This window comes from Choloepus didactylus, chromosome 3 (assembly GCF_015220235.1).
Source record: "Choloepus didactylus isolate mChoDid1 chromosome 3, mChoDid1.pri, whole genome shotgun sequence".
NCBI classification, from domain to species: Eukaryota; Metazoa; Chordata; class Mammalia; order Pilosa; family Megalonychidae; genus Choloepus; species Choloepus didactylus.
This window is the reverse complement of record NC_051309.1, coordinates 102,835,837-102,857,285: the sequence shown is the minus strand read 5'-3', so window position 1 is coordinate 102,857,285 and position 21,449 is coordinate 102,835,837. Positions and strand designations below refer to the sequence as shown.

Sequence of the window (21,449 nt, the reverse complement as noted above, 5' to 3'; positions counted from 1 at the left end):
CTATTTGTAGGAGATATACTAAAATCACAGTCATTTAATTTTTGTTAAAAATGCCCAATTAATAACTTTGACTATCTGATTGAACCATTCCTAATTTAATTGCATTTCCTGTCACACCTAAGTAATGTATATTAGAGATTTTTTTATGCTCATAGTTCTAATTTAGATTTTTGTTTTTCTTAGACTTTTACATTTTTAGAATGTTTAATTTTCTATTGAATGATCAAATGGCCTTCTAAATTGTTTGTCAGGCTCTTAGATGTTTGTATAAGACATCTTAGAAATCCAGGACTTTCCTTAATGCCAATTGAAAATTTGAATCAAAAAGCTTTGAGGGCTACTTATAAAATTATTGAATATTTTTAAATATAATAATGCTGAATGTTAGCAAATGTGTTGTAAAGTACAAACTCTTGCATTTTGCCTATGGGAATACAAGGTTTTACAATTATTTAGGGAAGCAATTTAAAAATATGAGTCAAGAGCTTTAAAATTGTTCATACCTTTTGACCCAATAATCCTGCATCAATGAATAAATTTTAAGTAATTGATGTGAATGCTAGAAAGATATATGCCAAATGTGAGTTCATATTCTTTAGAGTAATGGTTAAGTAGGATATGGTGTTTCCATAAAATGGAATATTATAAGGACACTAAAATATTTATAATGGTTCAACATGGAAAAGCAGAATGTGGATTTATATATGCATTTAATCATAAATATATAAAAATAAGCTTAGGAAAAAAGACGAAGGAAGTTTATGCATTTTCTAGGCTAATGAAATTTCAAGTACATTTTTTTCTTTTTCTATGTGCTTTCTACTCTCTACATTCTTTATGCTTAATATTCCATTATAATATTTATAATTGTATTAAATAAGAATGTCGCAATAGGCTAGAATAATAGTGGGGACATGGAAGCAGGGGTTTCTGGATTCAAGATAAAGTGATAGCACTGACTTGGAAATTTGGTCACCTTGATTCAAATTAGATTACCAAAAATGTTTTTGCATAAAATACTTGCATAAAACCCCAGTCAGCAAGAGTTAGTCATAGCCAGCAAACCAAGTATTTTGAAGACATAGGGATTTTGAGCTGAATTAATAGTTCGCATTTTTTCTCAGCTGCCTATCATATACATCTCGTTCTGTCCTTGTAACCATACTTAGACTGTTCAATAAATTGGATGCATTACATGATAGTGTGTAATTTCATTTGTGAAACAAGGCCATGGTCTTTAAGCAATTTTTGGAAGCTGCAGTGAACTTATTAAGCCATTGATTACACATTTAGTTCATACTTAATGTAATTTACCATCTATCTATCTATCTATCTATCTATCTATCTATCATCTTCCAGGTAAAGATATTTACTCATTGGCCTGAAAAAGTAGTTCCTAGAGTGAAGACACTACCTCAGTGCCTTCAGATGACTTTTAGAACTTCTAGAACTTGGTGCAATTTCATTTAGAATGCATAATTAAAGAATAATTAGAAGCCATCAGAGTCACCTAATGTCCCAGAAAGAATTTGGATAATTTTGTTTGTAAGCACATCATTAATTTTTTAATAAACGTTTGAAAAGATGGCCTCCTTAGGCATGCTGAATGACATGGATTGCATTGGACAAGAAAACATAGATGATTTGAATTGTTTGTCACTATTGAAAATAACTAAAAAACATGTCTGACATATTTAATGTGAGAAAAGATTGGTTATTAATAACTTATCACACTGTTTTTCCTTAATAATAGTGTACCTTACAAAGAAGTATTGGGAGTCTCAATGTATTGTTTGCCCATTAAAGTATTTAGGTTTATTTATATTATCCCCAGAATGATATTAAATAGCCCCCGATTTTGCAACAGACTTTTGAAACAGGATTTACATATAATGGTTTCACCAGGTCATAGGGAAGGAGACTAAAAGAGAAAGGGAAGGAAAGAGAAAGATACAGAAAAATGTTTAAGCCAGTATGCATATTTACTTTTTGCGTTGAAATGCAATTGTATTATTAAGACCTAATAACATAGTCTTTATAGTGAATTTGTAGTAAATTACTTTTTTCGTGGTTATAATATTTTAATCTATTCTTATCGCTTCATTTTGAAAATAGTAACTCAAGGACTATATATATTACTTGTTATAGAAATGGGGATTTATATATTTTTATAAATACATTTGATGCGATTATTATATTACTTCATCTATTCCTGTGTGTTCTAGTTTGCCAATGCCGCCAGCACGCAAAACACCAGAAATGGATTGCCTTTTATAAAAGGGGGTCCATGTGGCTACACAGCTACAGTCTTAAGGCCACAAAGTGTCCAAGGTAACACATCAGTAATCAGGTACCTTCACTGGAGGATGGCCGAGGGCGTCCGGAAAACCTCTGTTAGCTGGGAAGGCACGTGGCTGTTGTCTGCTCCAAAGTTCTGGTTTCAAAATGGCTTCCTCCCAGGACATTCCTCTCTAGGCTGCAGTTCCTCAAAAATATCACTCTCAGTTGCACTTGGGATATTTGTCCTCTCTCAGCTTCTCGGAGCAGGAGTCTGCTTTCAACAGCTGTCTTCAAACTTTCTCTCATCTGCAGCTCCTGTGCTTTCTTCCAAGTGTCCCTCTTGGCTATAGCTCCTCTTCAAAATGTCACTCACAGATGCACTGAGTTCCCTCTGCCTGTCGGCTCATTTATATGGCTCCACTGATCAAGGCCCACCCTGAATGTGTGGGGCCATGCCTCAATGGAAATATCTAATCAGAGTTATCACCTACAGTTGGGTGGGGCACATTCCATGGAAACACTCAAAGAATTCCAATCTAATCAGCACTAAAATGTCTGCCCCACAAGATTGCATCAAAGATAATGGTGTTTGGGGGACATAATACATTCGAACTGGCACACTATGTCTAGTTGTTAATCCCATATAAAGATTGGAATCCCATGTAGGGATATGTAACAGTTCAAGTACCAATTTGGAATTAGCCCTTCTTGCTGAAGAGGGTTTATGCCACAGTAGACAAATTAAAAGTCGCAATTTACAAACAAGAGAAGCCTGGAGTTGTATTTGCATCAGTGAACTTCCTGACTTTGGGAAATTAAAATGTTATGCATTCTGCAAATTTAGCACTTTCTACTCATTAACAAATTTACATGTCACAGGGCACTTCCATTTCTCACCTGCCGAGGAAGTGGCAGAACTCTCTGTGTATAAATTGTGGTGTGGACACACTGAATAACAGTCCCCACAACCCCCCACCCCAATCCCAGGTGCATTTAATATGGGGAAATAATTTATCTTACAGTCATTTCTTGACTTTAGAAAGATGTGTTTATAACCTCCTGTGGTAGGCATTTTAGAAGGTGCTAGCCAGTCCAGTGAAATTGTCAACACAGCAGTTTGATAGGAAAGCATAGCTGTGAGTGTTAGACACTGAGTTCTTCTTTTCTGTGGTTTGGAAGAAGTTGATGTCATAGCTATGTTTGGAGAGTTCTTGATATGGGTAGTGTCCCAGCAGGCAAATAAATAATCTGTGCATGAACTGCCCACCCAACACAGGGTCCACAAGTCTCTGGTTTAATCAATGCAGTTTGCTTTTGCTTTTTTCCTTTCTGGTAAACCTTTTCCTGCTTTTGAAAGCAGGTTAGAAACTTTAGCCACAGAAACCTGATGAATACCTATGGAGTCCCCCAAACAAACTATTGTGAGGTGCTAAATGCAAGGTCTTCAGCTTCTAGAATGGAAAAGAAACTCTAAGGGTATCAAAAAAGGTTCCACCATATAAACAACTAGAGAAACGTGCACTCCTTCAGGGTCTTGCTGGTCCAGGCCCAGGGCTGCCAGCTTAATTTTTCTTTCTGCCTGAAAATACAGTAGATAGATGAAGTATGCTAGAAACTGGCCTCTTTATTTCAGGAATCTGGTCATTTTACTTTTTCTATCAGATTTTTTTTTTTACTACTTTTTTTACTTTTTTTACTTTTTTACTACTTTTTTTACTTTTTTTACTACTTTTGATTTAATGGTTGTTTTAGTTTCCTTGGCTGCCCCAGCAAATACAATGTTTTAGTTTCCTTGGCTGCCCCAGCAAATACAATGAAATGGTTTGGCTTAAACACTGGGAATTTATTAGCTTATGGTTTGAGGCTGGGAAAAAGTTCAAATCAAGGCTTTGTCAAGATGCTTTTTCCTGAAGACTGTGACTTCTGGAGCTGGCTGCCTTGACATTTTGTCATGTGGCAAGGCACATGGTGGCATCTCCGGGTTCTGCTGGTACACAGCTTCTTTCTTGCCACTCTGTCTGTGGCTGGCTCTCTCTCCCTCTCTGTATTCATTCTGTTTATAAAGTAATAGCATTGCGACCCATCCTGAATGAGGTGGGTCACATCGTAACTGAAGTAGCCTCATCAAAATGTCCAATGGGTTCAATCCACAGAAATAGATTCTATTTAAGAACATGTTTTTCTGGGCTACATACAGCCTCAAACCACCAGAATGGTTTATTCTTATGTCTAAGGAACATCAGTGGTGATACAGTCTACTGCATAAAAACATTCAGGCAGATGCGTTGGTTTTGCTCAACTCTTAAGTTAAATTTCAGGCATATATTCTTTACCTACTGTGTGTCATGAGATAAGGCTCTCATATGACCTGAGATGATAATTACCTATTCATTTTCAGAAAGGGCGTGCTTATTGTTAGAAGGCAGTTATGGGCTGGTTTAGTTAAGCAAGTCCAGCGTCTTCTGAAGGCTGGAAATTACCATGACAATTTAGGTGACTGACATCGGTGATAAGCAAATGTTCTTTTCAGTTTTTGTTGTCATATCCTAGAATTTATGTTTTCATTTGTTTGGAGTTCCTTAAGCCCCTGTCAATAAATAGATTCTCAGAAGAGTGGTAAATTATAATAAATGACCGTGGGGGTCTTTCACAGACCTGACCTTTGACATCATTAGTGAAGTCCCAATGAGCTTGCTGGGTAAAAACCAAATAAAAGGGAGGGAAAAAAATCTGGACATGTTTATATTGAATGGCCCTTGAGGTGTTTAATTAGAATATTTGCATCAAAAGGAATGTAATTTTGTTGAGAAATAGCTCATATTTTGGATTAGTGTAAAGTCACTAGCAAAAAACAAAGACCAAGCAGCCAGGTCAAGGAGCAGAAAAATCCATCAGGAACCCAGAGTCCTCTAACAACAGGATCATAAAGATGAGGAAAGATCTTCTGAAGTGGTCTAACGTATCTCAAATAGATAAATATGACTAAAACTAGGTAAAAACCTGGTGATTTAAATATATATCCTGTTATGGAACATGCTTAATGCTTTTATAAACTACACTTGAGTTACATGTATAACTTACATATCGATCATTGATAAGACTTAAATCAATACTCTACTTATTTTATTGAATACTCACCATATCATAAAATATAAGTACATTTATGAAGGTCATAGAAGCAGCTCCATATTGAAATATAGTGATTATCCCTTGAAGGCAAGTAGGAACACCTTATAAAACTCCATGCATCCCCCCTTTGGCTATGGATTTGATAACTAATTTTAAAACAGAGAGTTTTAATTTCCAGATGTCTTCATATAGACTTTCCTTTTAGGTGTTTCTTAAGCCTGTCTCAGTGGTTTCCAAACTTTTGAGGGTATAAAAATTATTGTATTGTATTGTATATATTGCAGTTTAGAAGAATTTCAGATGTAATTTTAATTATCTTACTTTCCACCTAATACGCTGATGTTAGACCCAGCTTAGTGTGTTAGACATGGTCAAGCTGAGACCAATTGACCTGAGTACAATTTTATAAGTACCAAGAAAGTAGGATAAATAACCTTACAAATAGTGCTTTTGATAATCTCGTAATAGCATCTCTTTTGCAGAAGAAATTGAGACAAAGAAAATTGAAACTGTCCACCCAAGACCCACAGCAAAAAGTGCCAGGGCTTAAATATGAACCCAGATCTGTCTGTTTTAATAATCCCTTTTCCATGCAGGCTCTTGGATGCTGGATGCAAGTGCTTGTCAACTTTTATTGCTTTAAAATGTGATTTTCTTCTGATGTGTACATACCCCCAATTATTGATGTTTATTCCTTTTTTTCCTGTTGATATCATTTTTCAGGGAAACAATGCTTCTCTTTAAATATTTACTTATTGTAGGATTTTATGCCAAATACAATGTGATTGTCATACATTGACTACCTCATTCTAGCCTGGCTCTCCAATTACATTGGAGTAGAAATGCCAAGATTTGCTGCTTCCCTCCGCTTGCCACATACTTGAAACAAAAGACAACTGTTTGGAAGTCATTTATTTTAATGGTGAAAACCTATGTTATTTTAGCTTTCTCAGGAATATCAATGATAATGTTTCAAATGGAGAGTTATTTTATAATATAATCATTAGCATACCTCATTCAATAACTGTATTACAAATTAAGCCATGAATATGGCAAGCCTTTTCTGTTATTGTCTTGTGTGCCTCATTTAATCTACTAGTTAATGCCCAGATAATACCTACAAAAACTGTGGGGCTGTTGTCCCAGGGCTAAGATCTAACCCTTGCTTTGCTGCTTCACCAGCTTTATCATGTTAGCCAAGTCTTTTCACCACTCTACGGCTCAGTCTCTTTAGTCTAAAGACATGAAGGGATTAGAATAGAAAAGTCCAACCAATGATCTGGTTTAATTCTAAAATCTGGGGATCTTGCAAGCGAGTGAGAGACATGGTTTTGGGAAATTTAAACCTGGTTGATGTTCAGAGGTTACAATATTTCTCACAGCAGCATATTTGTTTGATAATGTTTTCTATTAAAATTTTACTTATGGAACAAAAACTATGTATTATGCAACTAGTCTGCTGGAAGAACCTTTATCTGAGGATAGTTTGTGGCTGAAGATACCTGACACTGTTTCCAGTGTCTCCAAACTCTCATCCTCCCTACAAATACACATCCCAGGTCACAAATAAGAGTAGTAGCAATTCTGGGTGGTCAGGCTATGTACAGGACCCCCGACTCTGCACGTAACCCAGGACTGCCCCAGGACAATTGTCCCAAAGTCTGGCGTCTTTACAAGTAGGCAGAGTTTGTTTTCAGTGTGTCTGCCTCAGCTTCTGTCCCCACTACCCAATTGTCAGCCTACCAGCTTCCCACCCCCCACCAGACAGCCATAGTACCCTCACTCTCCCCCTATCCTCCTTTCAAATCCTGCTCTCAGGAAAGAAACTGCCACCAACTCATTCACACTAAAGTCTGAATGACTAATAAAAGGAATGTGTCACCTCTTCCCAAAGATATTTGTTTTTTCTAGGCCAGAGCCTTTTAATCCTAAGGGAAAAGGCCATGGAAGTAGTAATAGGGGAAGGGGTGTAGGGAATTTCTGGGCAGAAGGGGCTTCCTCATTATACTTCAGGACCCAGTAACAATAAGACCATAAAATCCATTGATTTGGAAGGTCCACTCTGCTATCCGAGACAACTGAGTTTTTTTGCCTCTCTCTCTGAAAGAATATAGTAACAAATAAAAGTGCATATACACGTGCATTTTGCATGTTGGCATTTCCCCCATTTCGGAATGTAATTCTTGTATTGTCATGTGTTTCCTGATCTTTCTAGATTCAAACCATTAATAACACAATCTTATCTAATAGTTTTTTGAGGGGTGCTTCTTGATTAAGTAGGAATTTGGAACACCTCTTTAAATACAGCTAGAAGATAAAACCAATTTGTACAGCCACATTTGCATATGACACCAGCCTCACCCATTTGTCTATCTCCAGAAACCCGAGTATGCCTCACCAATATGCCCATCTTTAATAAAATCACATGTTAAAATTTGCATCAAACTTCAGCTTCCTGTGTATGACCAAACAAGGATCAGAAGTTTCTAACCTCTCTTTTGTCATCAGACATTTAGTAATGTAAAATACCTATTTTTATACTGAGATGTTTATACAGGTTTATTAATAGCAATTGTAACTAACTGGCAGCATGCCTTGCAACACATTTTGATATATTAACCATGTTCTAGGTAAAGGCAAGCCCCAAATTACTTATCTTTTGCAGTCTCTCTGAGATCAGTAAAAGAAAAATTGTATGCTTAGGAAGTGGGACTGTATGTTTTTTAACTTTGTATAGCCCATGTACCTAACTTGCATAGAAAAACAATATTAAAAATTTCAATGGGAGGGGGTAAAACAAGGAAGTCATGATGTCTTTTGTATTTTTGTGTAAATGAAGGAATTCCAAATAACTCACCAACAGATTTTTAGCACCAAAATAGCCATTGTAAAGTGTTAAAACTTTAAATACTCATTCTTTCTCAGAGAGACAGCAACTGTAATCTCAGTTATGGTTTTGTTTTTTTGTGTGTGTTTTTAATTTTTGTTAAGTATTGCCATTTAAATTACACACCAATAGCATGTCTTATTCAGACAGATTTTTCTGTTCGTTTATTTTTCTTTATTACATTGGATTGATTTGATAAATAGATGTGTTGAATTACTACTATATTTTCTGTACATATTATTTAATAAATGTTATGCAGAATTGTGTGGCAAAAAAACTATACATTATCCTTTTCAAATACATTTAATCCTAAAGATTGATTTTTGGCTATCTTCTGCTATTCATATCACATAGAAAGAAAAAACATTAAAGATTAGAAAAATCAAAGCAGTTACTGTTTATTGGGAAAACAGATGTTTACATATATTTTAGGAGATTGTACCTAAGATTTCCCAAATGTAAACTCATTCAGTAGGATATGCTCAGGCATATTACTATACAGTTACTAGGTATTCTCTGTATACTTAAGGATAACTTGATTTAACTTACTACCACTGTAAAACCAAGGGGAGCTCTCTTTCCTTTTTATGTTACTTGGACATAGGTTCTAATCTATTATAGTAGTTGGACATCAGCTGAAAGATATGGGCAACCCCACCCCTAGGTCTAAATGGTGACCTTATGCAAATTAGAAAAAGGCACTCTTTCCTCAAGTCCCCTTATCACCCTCAGCCAGAAAATTATACTAACAATCCAAATCTACATTAAGTACAAATGGTGAATAGTGCTGACCCAAAGTTGGACAGTACCAACTTTTGTACCTCTTTAGTTTTACTAGAGAGATTGGAAACAAAAATTTTAGCCTCAATGCTTTGGGTAACTTGAAAATAGCACTTCTCACCTTTGGGACTCTGAAAGAAGGTTGGATTAGATGATCTCTTAAAATTATGTTTTGACCAATGATGAGATGGCTTTCTAGCAAAAGGAGCATTTCACTGGCTAAAACAGTCTACCCTTGCTCAGGTTTTCAAACTCTTCCCTTTGTTTGCTTGAAGTTTCTCTCCACAAACATTCTCTGTAATCCCTATTTTTCTTGCTCAGATAAAGATCTTATTTAAAAAATGAATTTTCTTTAAAAATGCCAAATATAATTAGTTATTAAGGTATGAGCACTCCCCTTTGCAAAGTAGAAGCCCTGCTCTGGGGTCAGCTTCCTCTAGTTAGGTTGCTGAGGCCACTACAACTAGGGTAGGGCAAGTCCTGAGCCCTTCCCCAAGCTGTGTGTGTGCGCCTTCTGTCAATCCAAGGGAAGTGATTTTAAAAATTGTTAGTGATGGAGCTGCCTTTTGTTCCAGCGAATTCTTCCTTGTCAAGACTATCCCCTGCATTGCAGGACATTGGGTATCCTTGACCCTCACTCACTGAAGACCAAAAACAACCTCCTAATCATTAGAACAACCAAAAACACCACACTTGCCCCATTTCCAAACATCTCCTATAGAAGTGGCACCTCCAATAGCTAAGAAACCCTTTTAGCAAAAGGTTGCTCACTGGTCCTGGGAATTTTTCTGAAACATGGCTCTATATATTTGCCAGAAGCCACAAAGACCAGGCATAAACTTCTTTAAAAAGAGAGGGTGAAGGAATATACGATACTTAAAAGAGTGCATTGCCCACAGTTTCTCAGAAAAATTGGGTTCCTTGTCTCTGTAATAACTGGGGAAACTGAAACGCAAACAAGTTTCCTAAGGTCACTCATTATATAACAGGCTTTGTTGACCTACCAACATAAGTATCCATCTTCTTAGTGTCATTACCAACCACTGTGCCTTAGCAATGTTCATCATAGTGACATTGATATAGTAGTCATTTATTGATTGCTTGCATCGTGCTAGCACTTTACAAATCTCATTTATCTTTGCTATGACTATGGAAGTAAGTATTCTTATCCCCTTACACAAGTTAGAAAACTGATGCCTAGAAAAGTTAACCAGTTGAGCCAACTCTCACAGCTAAGAAGTAGCAGAACTAGGATTCAAGCTGATATTCATGACCCTGAAAAAATCAGTGCTCCACTGCTTTGGCCAGCAATTGGTTTTTTTCAGTCTGCTTTACTTTCACGTAGTAAGAAAGTTAACTGAAATTCCTAACTTATGAACCAGATCATTGATAGTGAAATCAAAAGCAATTGTTTTACACTGTGTTTTGCTGGAGATGTAATTTTTCATTATTGAGAGGACTCCTCTCAGCAGTGCCACCTCATTAGCTGCAGAAAACATTCCCTGTGTTTCTGTGAGAAGCGGATCAGATGAAGAAGCATAAAAACAAACCTTAGAAAGTGATTCTGTGTTCCCATCATTTAGGGGATGGAACAGTAATCCCTTTCTCCTCTGATTCCCAAAGTCCTAAGTGATGTTTTAGTTCTGCAGTTTGCAGAAGTGTTTTGAAAGGGATGGAGAAAGTTTTACTAGATTGTCTTCCAAAAATCTTTATCAGTGCTTCCATAACAGAGTAAAAAGGGATGTTGAACCATTGGTGAGCACATTTAATATTAGTCTGTTTTAAATTTTCCCATGTAGGAAAACAACTGTTTGGTCAGATTGAACCTAATTGGCCATGAAGAATAATAATGAGATTTTTTTTATTTTATTTTGTTTTATTTTATTTTAACCTCAAATGCATACATTCATCAAATATATTGATAAACCAGTAGACATTTCCCAAGCTATTTGTTACAGAAATCCAACCACTTTGTGTCATCACCCTCCCTGCCCCCACAGTCCATCTATAGAGAAACTAAAGTGATCTTTTCAAGTGCAGTCAATCACAGAATTTGCATTTCGCTTAGAATAAAGTTGAAACTCCTTTTCGTGCACCACCAGACCATGTGTGATCTGGCTGTTCCCCACCCCTCTGAGCCCCAACTCCACCCTCTCTCCTCGTGCTCACTCTTCTCTGTTCCTGCTGAAACATTGTTCCCTTTTGGTTTTTGCTTGGCTGATTCTTCCTCATTGTTCAAGTTTCAGCTCAAATTTCATCTCATCAGATCAGGTGGCTATGCCTATTTTTCCAATCCCATTCATTTTGTTTGTTTGTTTTATGTTTTTAAAGGTCTTCTTTCAGTATTTGAAATGATCTTATTATTTGGTTTACTTGCTTATTGTCTTTTGAACTATAATGTAGGTTCCCTGAAAGCAGGAGTTTTTTTCTGTCTCTGTATCCCCTCCCTCCCCCTGGGTCCTCCATCTACCCACCCAGTACCTAAATAGAAGCCAGCACATAGTGGAGTTCAAGAGTATTTGTTGAATGAATGAATGAATGAATTCCAGTCCTGTGCCTGGAAGGTAAGGTTCAGATAATACTGTCAGACACAAAACTAGGTATTGAATTGTCCAAATCTACATAAATTAAGGGAAAACTGAGATTAAAACCAAAATTATAAAATATTTTTCTATTGTTCCTTGGTCTGCCTGTCAAGAACCAGGAATTCTGTTGGTAGTAGAGAAATTAGCTAGGGAAAACCCAAGGAGAAATTTCAGACCATGTTATTTCTCTCTGGAAATAGAAAAATAGGCTTTTTTCTTATTTAAAATACAGCTATTTGTTCTACTTACTCAAGCAGGCCTAATTTTCAGGATGAACATTAGAACATCCCCAAATATCCTACTTTACACTCATTTCCTGGTCCTCTCAACTGCAAAAAATAAGTATTGTGAAATCCCTCTACTTATCCTTCATCCTGACCAAAATGATAGTTATCTGGTCTCCTCTGTTAGCAGTGAACTTGTATTGTCCTAAGACTTTGGTTTTCAGAAATAAATAATCTTTTCCCTAGTGCCTGTATATGCCCTAAAGAACTTTTATTGAGTTCACAGAATACAAATGGAAAAAGGTTATTACCAGACAGAGATGTTTAAAAATGAAAATCAAACCTAATACATGGACTCAGACAACTGGAATAAGGAATATAATATTTATCAAACTGAGTAGGAGGTTGCAATCATTGCTCTAAAATAAAGCATTAAAAATTAATTCAGAGCAAACCTTTCTGTGCTACAGCAAACCTCTCTTTCATTAAAGTAGCACTGCATATTTCTCCAGAATTAGTTCACAAAAATAGGTAAATAGCTTGTAAGAACTGAGTGTTTGGCAAACTACAGATGAGCTACCTGCTTTTAATGCCAAAGCTTTACAGACCTTTAATTTTGGACCAATTAATTGTGATCCTTGCAGTTTCCTTTTATTTTTGCCCTTGAGTATTACTAGGGAGGTTTAATTCTGTTTGATTGATATAATCAGTATTGTATCTTTTGATTGATTCATATGTTGCAGAATATTGCATCTTGGAAAACTATGGATGCAAATTATAAATTATACTTAAAAGTTTCCCCAGAATTTTCATTTCAAAAAGTGTGTGTTCCATATTTTTAGGATGTTTTCCCCACCATTCTTCCACTTAAATTATCATTTCTCATTATTATTGTTGTTGTTCATTTGTTTTCTACCTTGGAATACACTAAAAAGAAAGAAAAATAAAACTTTTAGTGTTATTTCTGCATTTACAGTTGACATGAAGTTTTTATTTTGCTCAGTTTACACTCTGAAACCCTAAAACAAGTAACCTTATAACCTCCAGGCCCTATTGATTTTCGAATGATTTGAAATAAAAAGCATCCAGTTTCCATTTCATTGACAAACTGCTCAGTCCCTGGGCAATGCCTATTGGATTCCTATTAAATGAAGGGAGGTTAAAAAAAAAAAAAAAAAAAAAAATCCAAAATGTGGATTTGAGGTGAAGGGGGGATGGTCTCAACTCAGCTCAGTAAATGGGTACTTAACCTTTGACCAGTGACGACAGGTCTTTCCTTCTATTAAGCCAAGATCAAGCTGTTATGATTAAATAAGAAAGGGGATGGGGGGGGGGTGTTTAGAGCTTTACTGAATATGTCCTGGGAATTAAAGCATATGGCAAGGATGAGGAAAAAGGATTTTCCTTATGCTAATGACCCTTGATGTCAGAAATAAATTAAATCCATTAGAGTTTATGCTCAATAAAAGAAAGACTTTAAGCACTCCAAAGTTAGTGATTCGAGACCAGTTTTTGCTCTGAAATTCAATCTGCCTACTTATTAATTCTTAGAGAGGCTCCAGTGCAGACAGGAGATGCAAAATCATAATTCTGCGCTGAATCAGAATTTTAAAGGACCATAGGTTTCTTTTCCTTTTCTTTTACTTAAACCATTTTTCATGCTTCCCATTTTGTTCCCCTCATTAATTTGATTTTGGTCCCATTTTTGTTTATTTTTTTTTCTTTTCAAGGTTTCATTTATCCTATTTCAACTGAACAGAGAACCCAGAATGAATATGGATTTTCTTGTAAGTTTGATGTTTGGTTTTTATGTTGCTGAATAATCATTTAATGTTATTGCCCCACTTCAAGTTTACATTTCTTTGGATCACAAATGTGCACACAGGAAATGGGAGCCTAATATCTTCTAACATGGAAAACAAATTAAATTTTCACTGCTGAAGAGAAGAAAGTCTCTGCCAGCTTTCAAGTCCATCAGACTGTCATTCAAAGCTTGAGTCCCAGTAACTGACAAAACATATCATGAAATATGCTGCTAGAAATAAAGGGCAAGGTGCAAATGCTAAAAAGTGAAGGTTGAGAGAAGTTTGAACTATTGAGTTAGAAATCATGAATGTTGAGTAAGTAATCATAGCTTGGTAAAGTAAAACATTAAGGATCTCAAGAGGCTCTTCTGATCAGAGTTCAGAATCCTGCTGCAGGGCTTCAGATAAAACCCAGCAGCAAAGGTGAAGTGAGCACTTTGAAAGCTGTGCTCCTACAACCCAGAGTATTTGAAGCATCACTGGGTTTCTGAGAATATCTGTCAATATTGACTTGATTTACGAGAAAGTGAATGTTCTGGAAACTTGAAGAATGCAATAGTTTTAAAAAGAAAAAAAGAATCCTTTCACATACTAAACAAACACAAAATGCCAAAAGAAATGACGTGCCTTCCAGTAGGGAATTCTTTTATACCGCCAAGCAAGGGTTCCATGACACCAGAGTCTGGGTTATTACAGGAGCCACTGGCAATCTACATGACGAGTTATTACACCATATAAACTATGTGGTTGTGACTCTTAGGAGAGAAAAGTGTTTCCTCATCTTCTAGGAGGTCACAGCCATTACGAATTTGAAAAATCCATCCCCCGCCAATGCACATGGATATAAATTTGGCCAAAGAATCTTAGGTTGTTCTTAACAACTCAAAATACCAACCTCTTTTACAGTGAGTTAGAGCAGCTTTGGTTAATTTTACTGAACATTTTTTATGGGTCACAGAAAACTAAAAATATAGGCTTAAAGATGTCAGTGGGTTTCAGCTAAGGTTTATTTTTGTTTGTTTGTCTTGAGTTAATTGTCAGCTTATGTCATCTTTTCCAGTTGGATCAGAGCATGCCCTGTGTCACCCAGGCATCATCTCAACATTTACAGGAATTCTGTTCTTACTTTACCCAGAAACAAACCTCTCACCTACTCCACAGTGTGTTGGTCACATGCTTAATTGCCTCCTGGGAGTAGTCTGGCTTTTCTGATCAAGGAACCAGGCCTGTATCTTCCTTGGAAGTTCTATTCAATTCCAGTAATGAGTGGATCAAATATAAATCTCTGACTGGAGAACTTAAGAAGCTCAGGGTTCTCAGAGATAATACCACATCTGTATCAAAAGCCTGGGATTTAGAGAAGGTTATTGCCAAAAATCTCAGCTCCCCAGATCTGGGTCTTCTGAAGACACACCTTTCAATTCCAACTGTTTGTTCCTGCTATTTGCTTTGCTTAGTTACACCCTTCCCACCTACCCCTCTATTGATTCAGGGGAAAGTGAGGAGAGTGCAATGGAATGTAATTTTATGACTTGGAATGATGCTTAGGAAAATATTCTGGTTCATTAAATATACAGATTCAGAAAATGCCAGATATTTCTAACAGAGCATTTATGTTTATGTTTTATGTCTTTAAAGACCTATCAGTGAACTCAAAACCCCCTTTCAAACTTTTCCGCCTGATAATAGTAATAAACTTTCTTCCTGTGGGTTGGGATGGTTGTAGCTCCAGTTTCTTTATAAGGATATAAAGAAGCTGGTCTGTATATGCTGCCCAATTATAAGATAGATTAGTGGGTGGATAGATGCAAAGTGAGGAAGGAAAAGAAATCAGAGATATTTTTCACTAAAAGGCCACAGTCGTTTTATATAGCTTTTGAAATAGATTTGAAATTAACCTATAAAAACGGCAATAACTGTCTGAAAAAAATTATAGCAATGCCTGCGTGTACTGTGGGAAATTTCTCTAACCGGTTGGTCCAATGTTTCATTCTTCCCCTCCAGCTGCTCCTGATTCCGACGACGTTGCTCTCTATGTCGGCATTGTGATAGCGGTGATCGTTTGCCTGGCAATTTCTGTAGTCGTGGCCCTGTTTGTGTATCGGAAAAATCATCGTGACTTTGAGTCTGATATCATTGACTCTTCGGCACTCAATGGAGGCTTTCAGCCTGTAAACATCAAGGCAGCAAGACAAGGTTAGACCGTCCGCTTCCTACTCCTCTGAGTATGCAAGTGAACAATTCCCCTGCCTGCGTCAAAACCAGTGAAATTCAGGTCATCCCGTTTAGCTAGAATGCAGGCTCCATGGAGGCAGGGATTTGGTTGGTTTTGTTCATTACTGTATTAATTTCATTCACATAACAAATTAGAATTGACAAAGTATGCAAATTTCTTTTTCTTCTCTGGCAGGTTATATCTGTGTAATCATGCCTTGTCACTTCTCCATCAGATTTTTATCTTTTATTTGACAGGATAACTGCTTGACTCATTGATTCCTTGGGTCTCCTTTTTTTTTCATTTGATAAGACGTCTTCTATTACTGTGAACACAGTGGTTTACAGATGAGCCCAAATCTAGTATAGAGGAGGGAAACAATTACCTAAATAGTCACTTAGTGGGGCCTATTGTCTGCAAATTCAGTCTGTTGAAATAGCTAAATACTTTAGGATTAATTGGTAGACTTCAAGGCAAAACATTGAGTGAACTTGGCTACTTGTTTGTAGCCAATAATGAAATGGATCCTGCTTATCTAATCACCTTGTTTTCAGTAGAACCTTAAGAGTACACTCAGCCCCAGTATTAGCTGAGTTGCCTTGCTTTTGGCTCAGAAATTATCAGGGGGAGTCTGACTAATGTAGGTTACCTAAAAAAAAGAAAGAAAGAAAGAAAGAAAGAAAGGATTGAAAATGCCTACTTGCTTACTTGGCCAAAAGAAGGAAAAAGAAAGGTAAGAAGCTGAAATCACAGTGGCTGAGAGATCCCAAATAAAGTTGAGAGGCTATCCTCGAGGTCTCTCCTATGCAGCCTCCAGCTAGACATCCCAAATGGCCACAGAACGCATGCCCTTATCAAAAGTAGTTCCCAAATACCTAGGTCCCTACCTGAGATTCTATAAAATATTCACTCACCAAGTTTTAGCTTCCAGAAATGTAAATCCACCGGAGTGTTCCTATGGCAGAGATGTCCCTAAAGCCCAGAGGCAACAGCCTCTTTAAGAGCAACAATCAGATGTAGCCCCCTTCCCCATACTGTCAACACTCCCTTTAATATGAACAAGTTAAGGTGCTCACTGCCTAGACACCCCTGAAGATGAAGAAAGAGATTAAGTGAGAGGAAGGGGTAGCAACAAACAAGATAAGATTTAACAAAGGTCTATGAATACTGAAACTTTATATAATTATATGTATATATTTTTGGATGCTGCTGTATTGGAAGGAACTGGAAGGAGGTAAATGACATGGTGGAACTGTAACCTATAGCATCCTTTGGGATTTGTTCTATAGCTGCTTGTTGAATTGTGCCTTGAAGGTCTTCACCTTTCTGTATATACCTTGTACTGCATTATAGGCAAGCAACTGAGATTGTGAACTGTAACCCATAAAAATTTTTGAAATTACCAGTATGACTGCTTGTTGAGCTGTACATCGAGGGTTGACACCTTTCTCTATGTATGTTATATTTTACAATAATGTAAATGGCTGAAGGTGTGGAACTGTGACCCATGACATGCTTTGAAATTTGCTCTCTAACAGCTTGTGAAATCATACTTTGAAAGTTATCACTGTTATGTATAAATGTTAAAGTTCACAATAAAAAAATAATCATAGAAAAAAAAAAATGTATGTTACCTGAAGTGAATTCCTTTCTCTTTCTGACTCAGATCTCCTGGCAGTACCCCCAGACCTCACGTCAGCTGCAGCCATGTACCGAGGACCTGTCTATGCCCTGCATGATGTCTCTGACAAAATCCCAATGACCAACTCCCCCATTCTGGATCCACTGCCTAACCTGAAAATCAAAGTGTACAACACCTCAGGTGCAGTCACCCCACAGGATGACCTCTCTGAGTTTACGTCTAAGCTGTCCCCTCAGATGACCCAATCCTTGTTGGAGAATGAGGCCCTCAACCTGAAGAATCAGAGTCTAGCAAGGCAGACTGATCCATCCTGTTCTGCTTTTGGCACCTTCAACTCCCTTGGGGGTCACCTTATTGTTCCCAATTCAGGTAATTCCTAAAAGTTCAAATTGCAAAGACGCACCTTGAAAATATATTTTTGTACCACAGTCTTTTGTTGCTGTTGTTTTGTTTTCATTAGGCCTGCAAAATTAAAGTTAAATGCAAAGTCTTAACCAAATCTACTCTCATGTCAACCAAACATTACTTCAGACAAAATCAACAAAACCCTTTCACTTCCCCCAGCCACCTCTGAAAACACTTCCTCTCGAAATATTATACTCACAGCTTTCTGCTGAAGTATGATTTAGAAATGCCATTGCCTTTCTTTTTAATAGAGCTTCAGAAGGCAGCATCAAACCAGAAGCCCTCGCTGTTATCATCGTGCTTTAAAAGGACAAATTAATTAGAAAACATTAGTTTGTTCAGTTCTAATTTACTAGAGGAAGCACTTCAGGATACTAATTTCTAGATGATCAGAGGATATCATAATAGACAGCAAATCTTCATTTATTAAGTTAACTCTTTATTACACAGTCTTCTGCTTCACAGGATTAACAAGCCATTCACTTCTACTTCTGATATATCTACCTAGAATCAAAGTTGCATTATGCATCCTTTCATAGTATTATTAAGCTCTCAGTCTGTAATTTAGTTTACCTGCCACTAGAGAATAAGCCTCAGAAAGCTCTTAAACAGTGAACGTAAGTTAGTGAGGAATAATGTTTGATTATAAGTTTGCTATTCATTAATCAGTAGTAGTAATAAGTTTGGAACCATTGGTTATAAGTGGATTAAGGGCTTCCTCTTTGCAGTTACCTCAACTCTTTTGGACTAGACTGTGAGGATTTTATAAATACAGCAAAGAGAAGCAATTTGATGGACCGAAAGTCTTCATATAGCATAAGAAAATAATATAATACATGTAAAGTCAAGTAATTTACAGACCCATTAGTCTTCAGGCCTGAATATTAAGTTGTCTTTGATCTTCTACTCTTATTCAGTCCCCCATTTCAATGCCTTGGCAATTTTTCACCCCAAACTTTTAAAAGTATCTTTTAATAAAATTGAAATATTTAATGGATTATCATTTTTTCTGTTTCTTTTATATATTTTACATAGTTGAGATCATGTTTTATATAAAATGCTTTTTCACCTTTGCCTCGTTACTTCTCATGCTATTGCATGCTCTTTACAAAATATTTAAATATCTTTGTGAGAGTTCATCAAATGGATGGATCAAAATATACTCTACTGTTTATTTATTAACCATTATAGTTGTTCCCAAAACAGTTTTTTCCATGATATTTACTGGATTCTGCCTTTCCTTCTCATTTCTATACCTGTCATTTTTTCATATGTGAATTATTGTCAATACTTCTTAAGTGGAAGGGAGGAATCTGATTGGTTTTAAATACCTGCTCTGTTCTAGACAATAGTGATTTATATATATTATTTCATTTAATAGCATAACAATAGTCATCTAAAAGGTGACAGGCCTTATTCCTATTACTTTGCAGGCATAATTCTATTTCATCCTCATAACAAACATGAAATACACAATGTTGTCTCCTTTAAAAACATAAAAATATTGGGGCTTGGTAGCATCAGGTGTGGTCTTCCTACTTCTACTCTTTGCTCCTAACAAACCATTCTGTACACTGGTGCTAAATTACACTTCCCACAACACCACTGCTCTCGTGTTGCTTCTCTTCTCAAGAATGCAATGGCTCAACATTTTCATGCAGTTTATACAAAGGCCTTGGAATAACTATTCCTCCTTAACTCTCCATTCTTTATTCTTAAGACTTTCCAATACAGTCAGGCAAAGTTTTCTTACTGTCCAACACTCATTTGGCATATTCGATTTTCTAGTTAATTGAATTTTAAGCTACTCAAAGACAAGATCACTTATCTTTTACTTCTGGGCATTCACAACAGTGCCAAATACTTTACAGGGCTCCATGATGCTCCATGAGTTTTATAGAACTGAATTAAACTGAATTTAATTGGAATAAAATGATGGCGCCAAACATCTTTGGAGTGCTGACCTCCCAGAGTCACTCTTTGTGATGCTTTTGCAATGGTGGTCAGTGGTTCTTACAGTGTGGCTGCTGACCACTGTCACTGGCATCACCTGGCAACTTGTTACAAATACCAGTCCTCTGGCCCCATCCCCAGACCTCCTTAATCAGAACCTCTGGGGATAGGGTTTAGTAATCTGTGTCTTAACAAGCCCTGTGGTTGATTCTGATGCAAGCTCAAGTTTGAGAATCATTGCTATAGGCACAGTTAGCCTGGAACACAGTTCAATCCAATAGTTTTACAAAATGATCCCAATGAGCAACCAAAGAGAAACACTTTGATCTGATGTGACTAAAACTAGCAGCTGTTGTTCACTTTCCCGAGTTATGTATAATGAAGCAATTTCTCCACAAGTTATTATTCTGTTATGGACTAAGCACTGATGCTAACCAGATATTTCAGAAATGTATGTGTTTGATATTACCTAAGTTAGCAGTTCCCTGACTTTGAATCTTGTGGGAATTTTTCTTTAAATTAGAAAAGATGCATCCTTACAGCTGTTTGAAATTTACAGAGCAGTCATTGGTTTTCCTCTGTCTTACAAGGAAAACGACAGTGGAACCATCTGTCTATTCTTTAAATAAAACAAGAGTTTTACAAACTACCTCATTTCCTTAAGTAATTCCGTAAGAGTTCAGAGGGAGCTGTGGTAACAAATAAGGCCAGTAAGAAAGACAAGCAGGGCAACTAGGAATATTTATGTAGGTTTGGAGAAAAAGAAGCAGCTAAGATTACATGGTCACAAGATCTCCTCGTTCCCTCTTTACGTACTGCAAAGGTATTCTATGGAAGTTTCCTTTCTGATTCTGAATCACAGGTCTTATGCAACTGCTTTCCCTTTTTGCTTTTCAGGAGTAAGCTTGCTGATACCCGCTGGGGCCATTCCCCAAGGGAGAGTCTACGAAATGTATGTGACTGTACACAGAAAAGAAAATATGAGGTAAATATATTTTTCTGATGTGCTTGACTTCATGGGTGTCTGACTTGGAGGAAAATTGTACAATAGAAAGAATAAACCCCATGTATTTTCATCTCGAGTGCCTCGCTTCCACCATATATTTTCTCCTTAGACCTGTAAAAGGTCAATGTTCATTTCTCTTCATCTTTGAAGTTCTAGATATTTTTGAAAATCTTGAGTATGGACAGGAGGCCAGGGATCTTTTCCCATGTGGACATGAGGCCATATTCGCTGAACACAATGGCCAGAAATGTGATCCACATACGTCCAGAGAGACATGTGGGCAGGCACAGGGATATCAGCTTCATGTGGCCTGACTCAGGAATCTCGCCTCTTTCCAGTATAGGGTTAAAGGTCACAAAGAATTGGACAGTCTCTTAACCCTTGGCCTGCCTTCCCCTACCCACTCTCATCCTAGCTACTTTGCTCTTAGCCACAGATTCTTCCTTTTGTGACTCTCTTTTTAACTTCAGTGTTATCAACCTCCTTCCTATGATTAACACTCATAAATTGCATACTCAGTCCTTTAAAATTGGGTATA

At 36.8% G+C, this 21,449-nt stretch overlaps 1 protein-coding gene across 2 annotated transcripts in view; it reads left to right on the top strand.

Moving 5' to 3' along the window:
• The window catches only part of UNC5C (unc-5 netrin receptor C), a 380,387-nt gene that overhangs the window by 317,116 nt on the left and 41,822 nt on the right, over positions 1–21,449 (top strand). Inside the window, exons 8-11 of one of the 2 annotated variants that reach the window (XM_037830292.1) lie at positions 13,616–13,672; positions 15,695–15,886; positions 17,572–17,916; positions 20,803–20,890. In XM_037830292.1, the coding sequence (XP_037686220.1) occupies positions 13,616–13,672; positions 15,695–15,886; positions 17,572–17,916; positions 20,803–20,890 (682 nt within the window). The remainder of the gene's footprint in view (positions 1–13,615; positions 13,673–15,694; positions 15,887–17,571; positions 17,917–20,802; positions 20,891–21,449) is intronic. The other variant, XM_037830293.1, reaches the window with a different exon arrangement.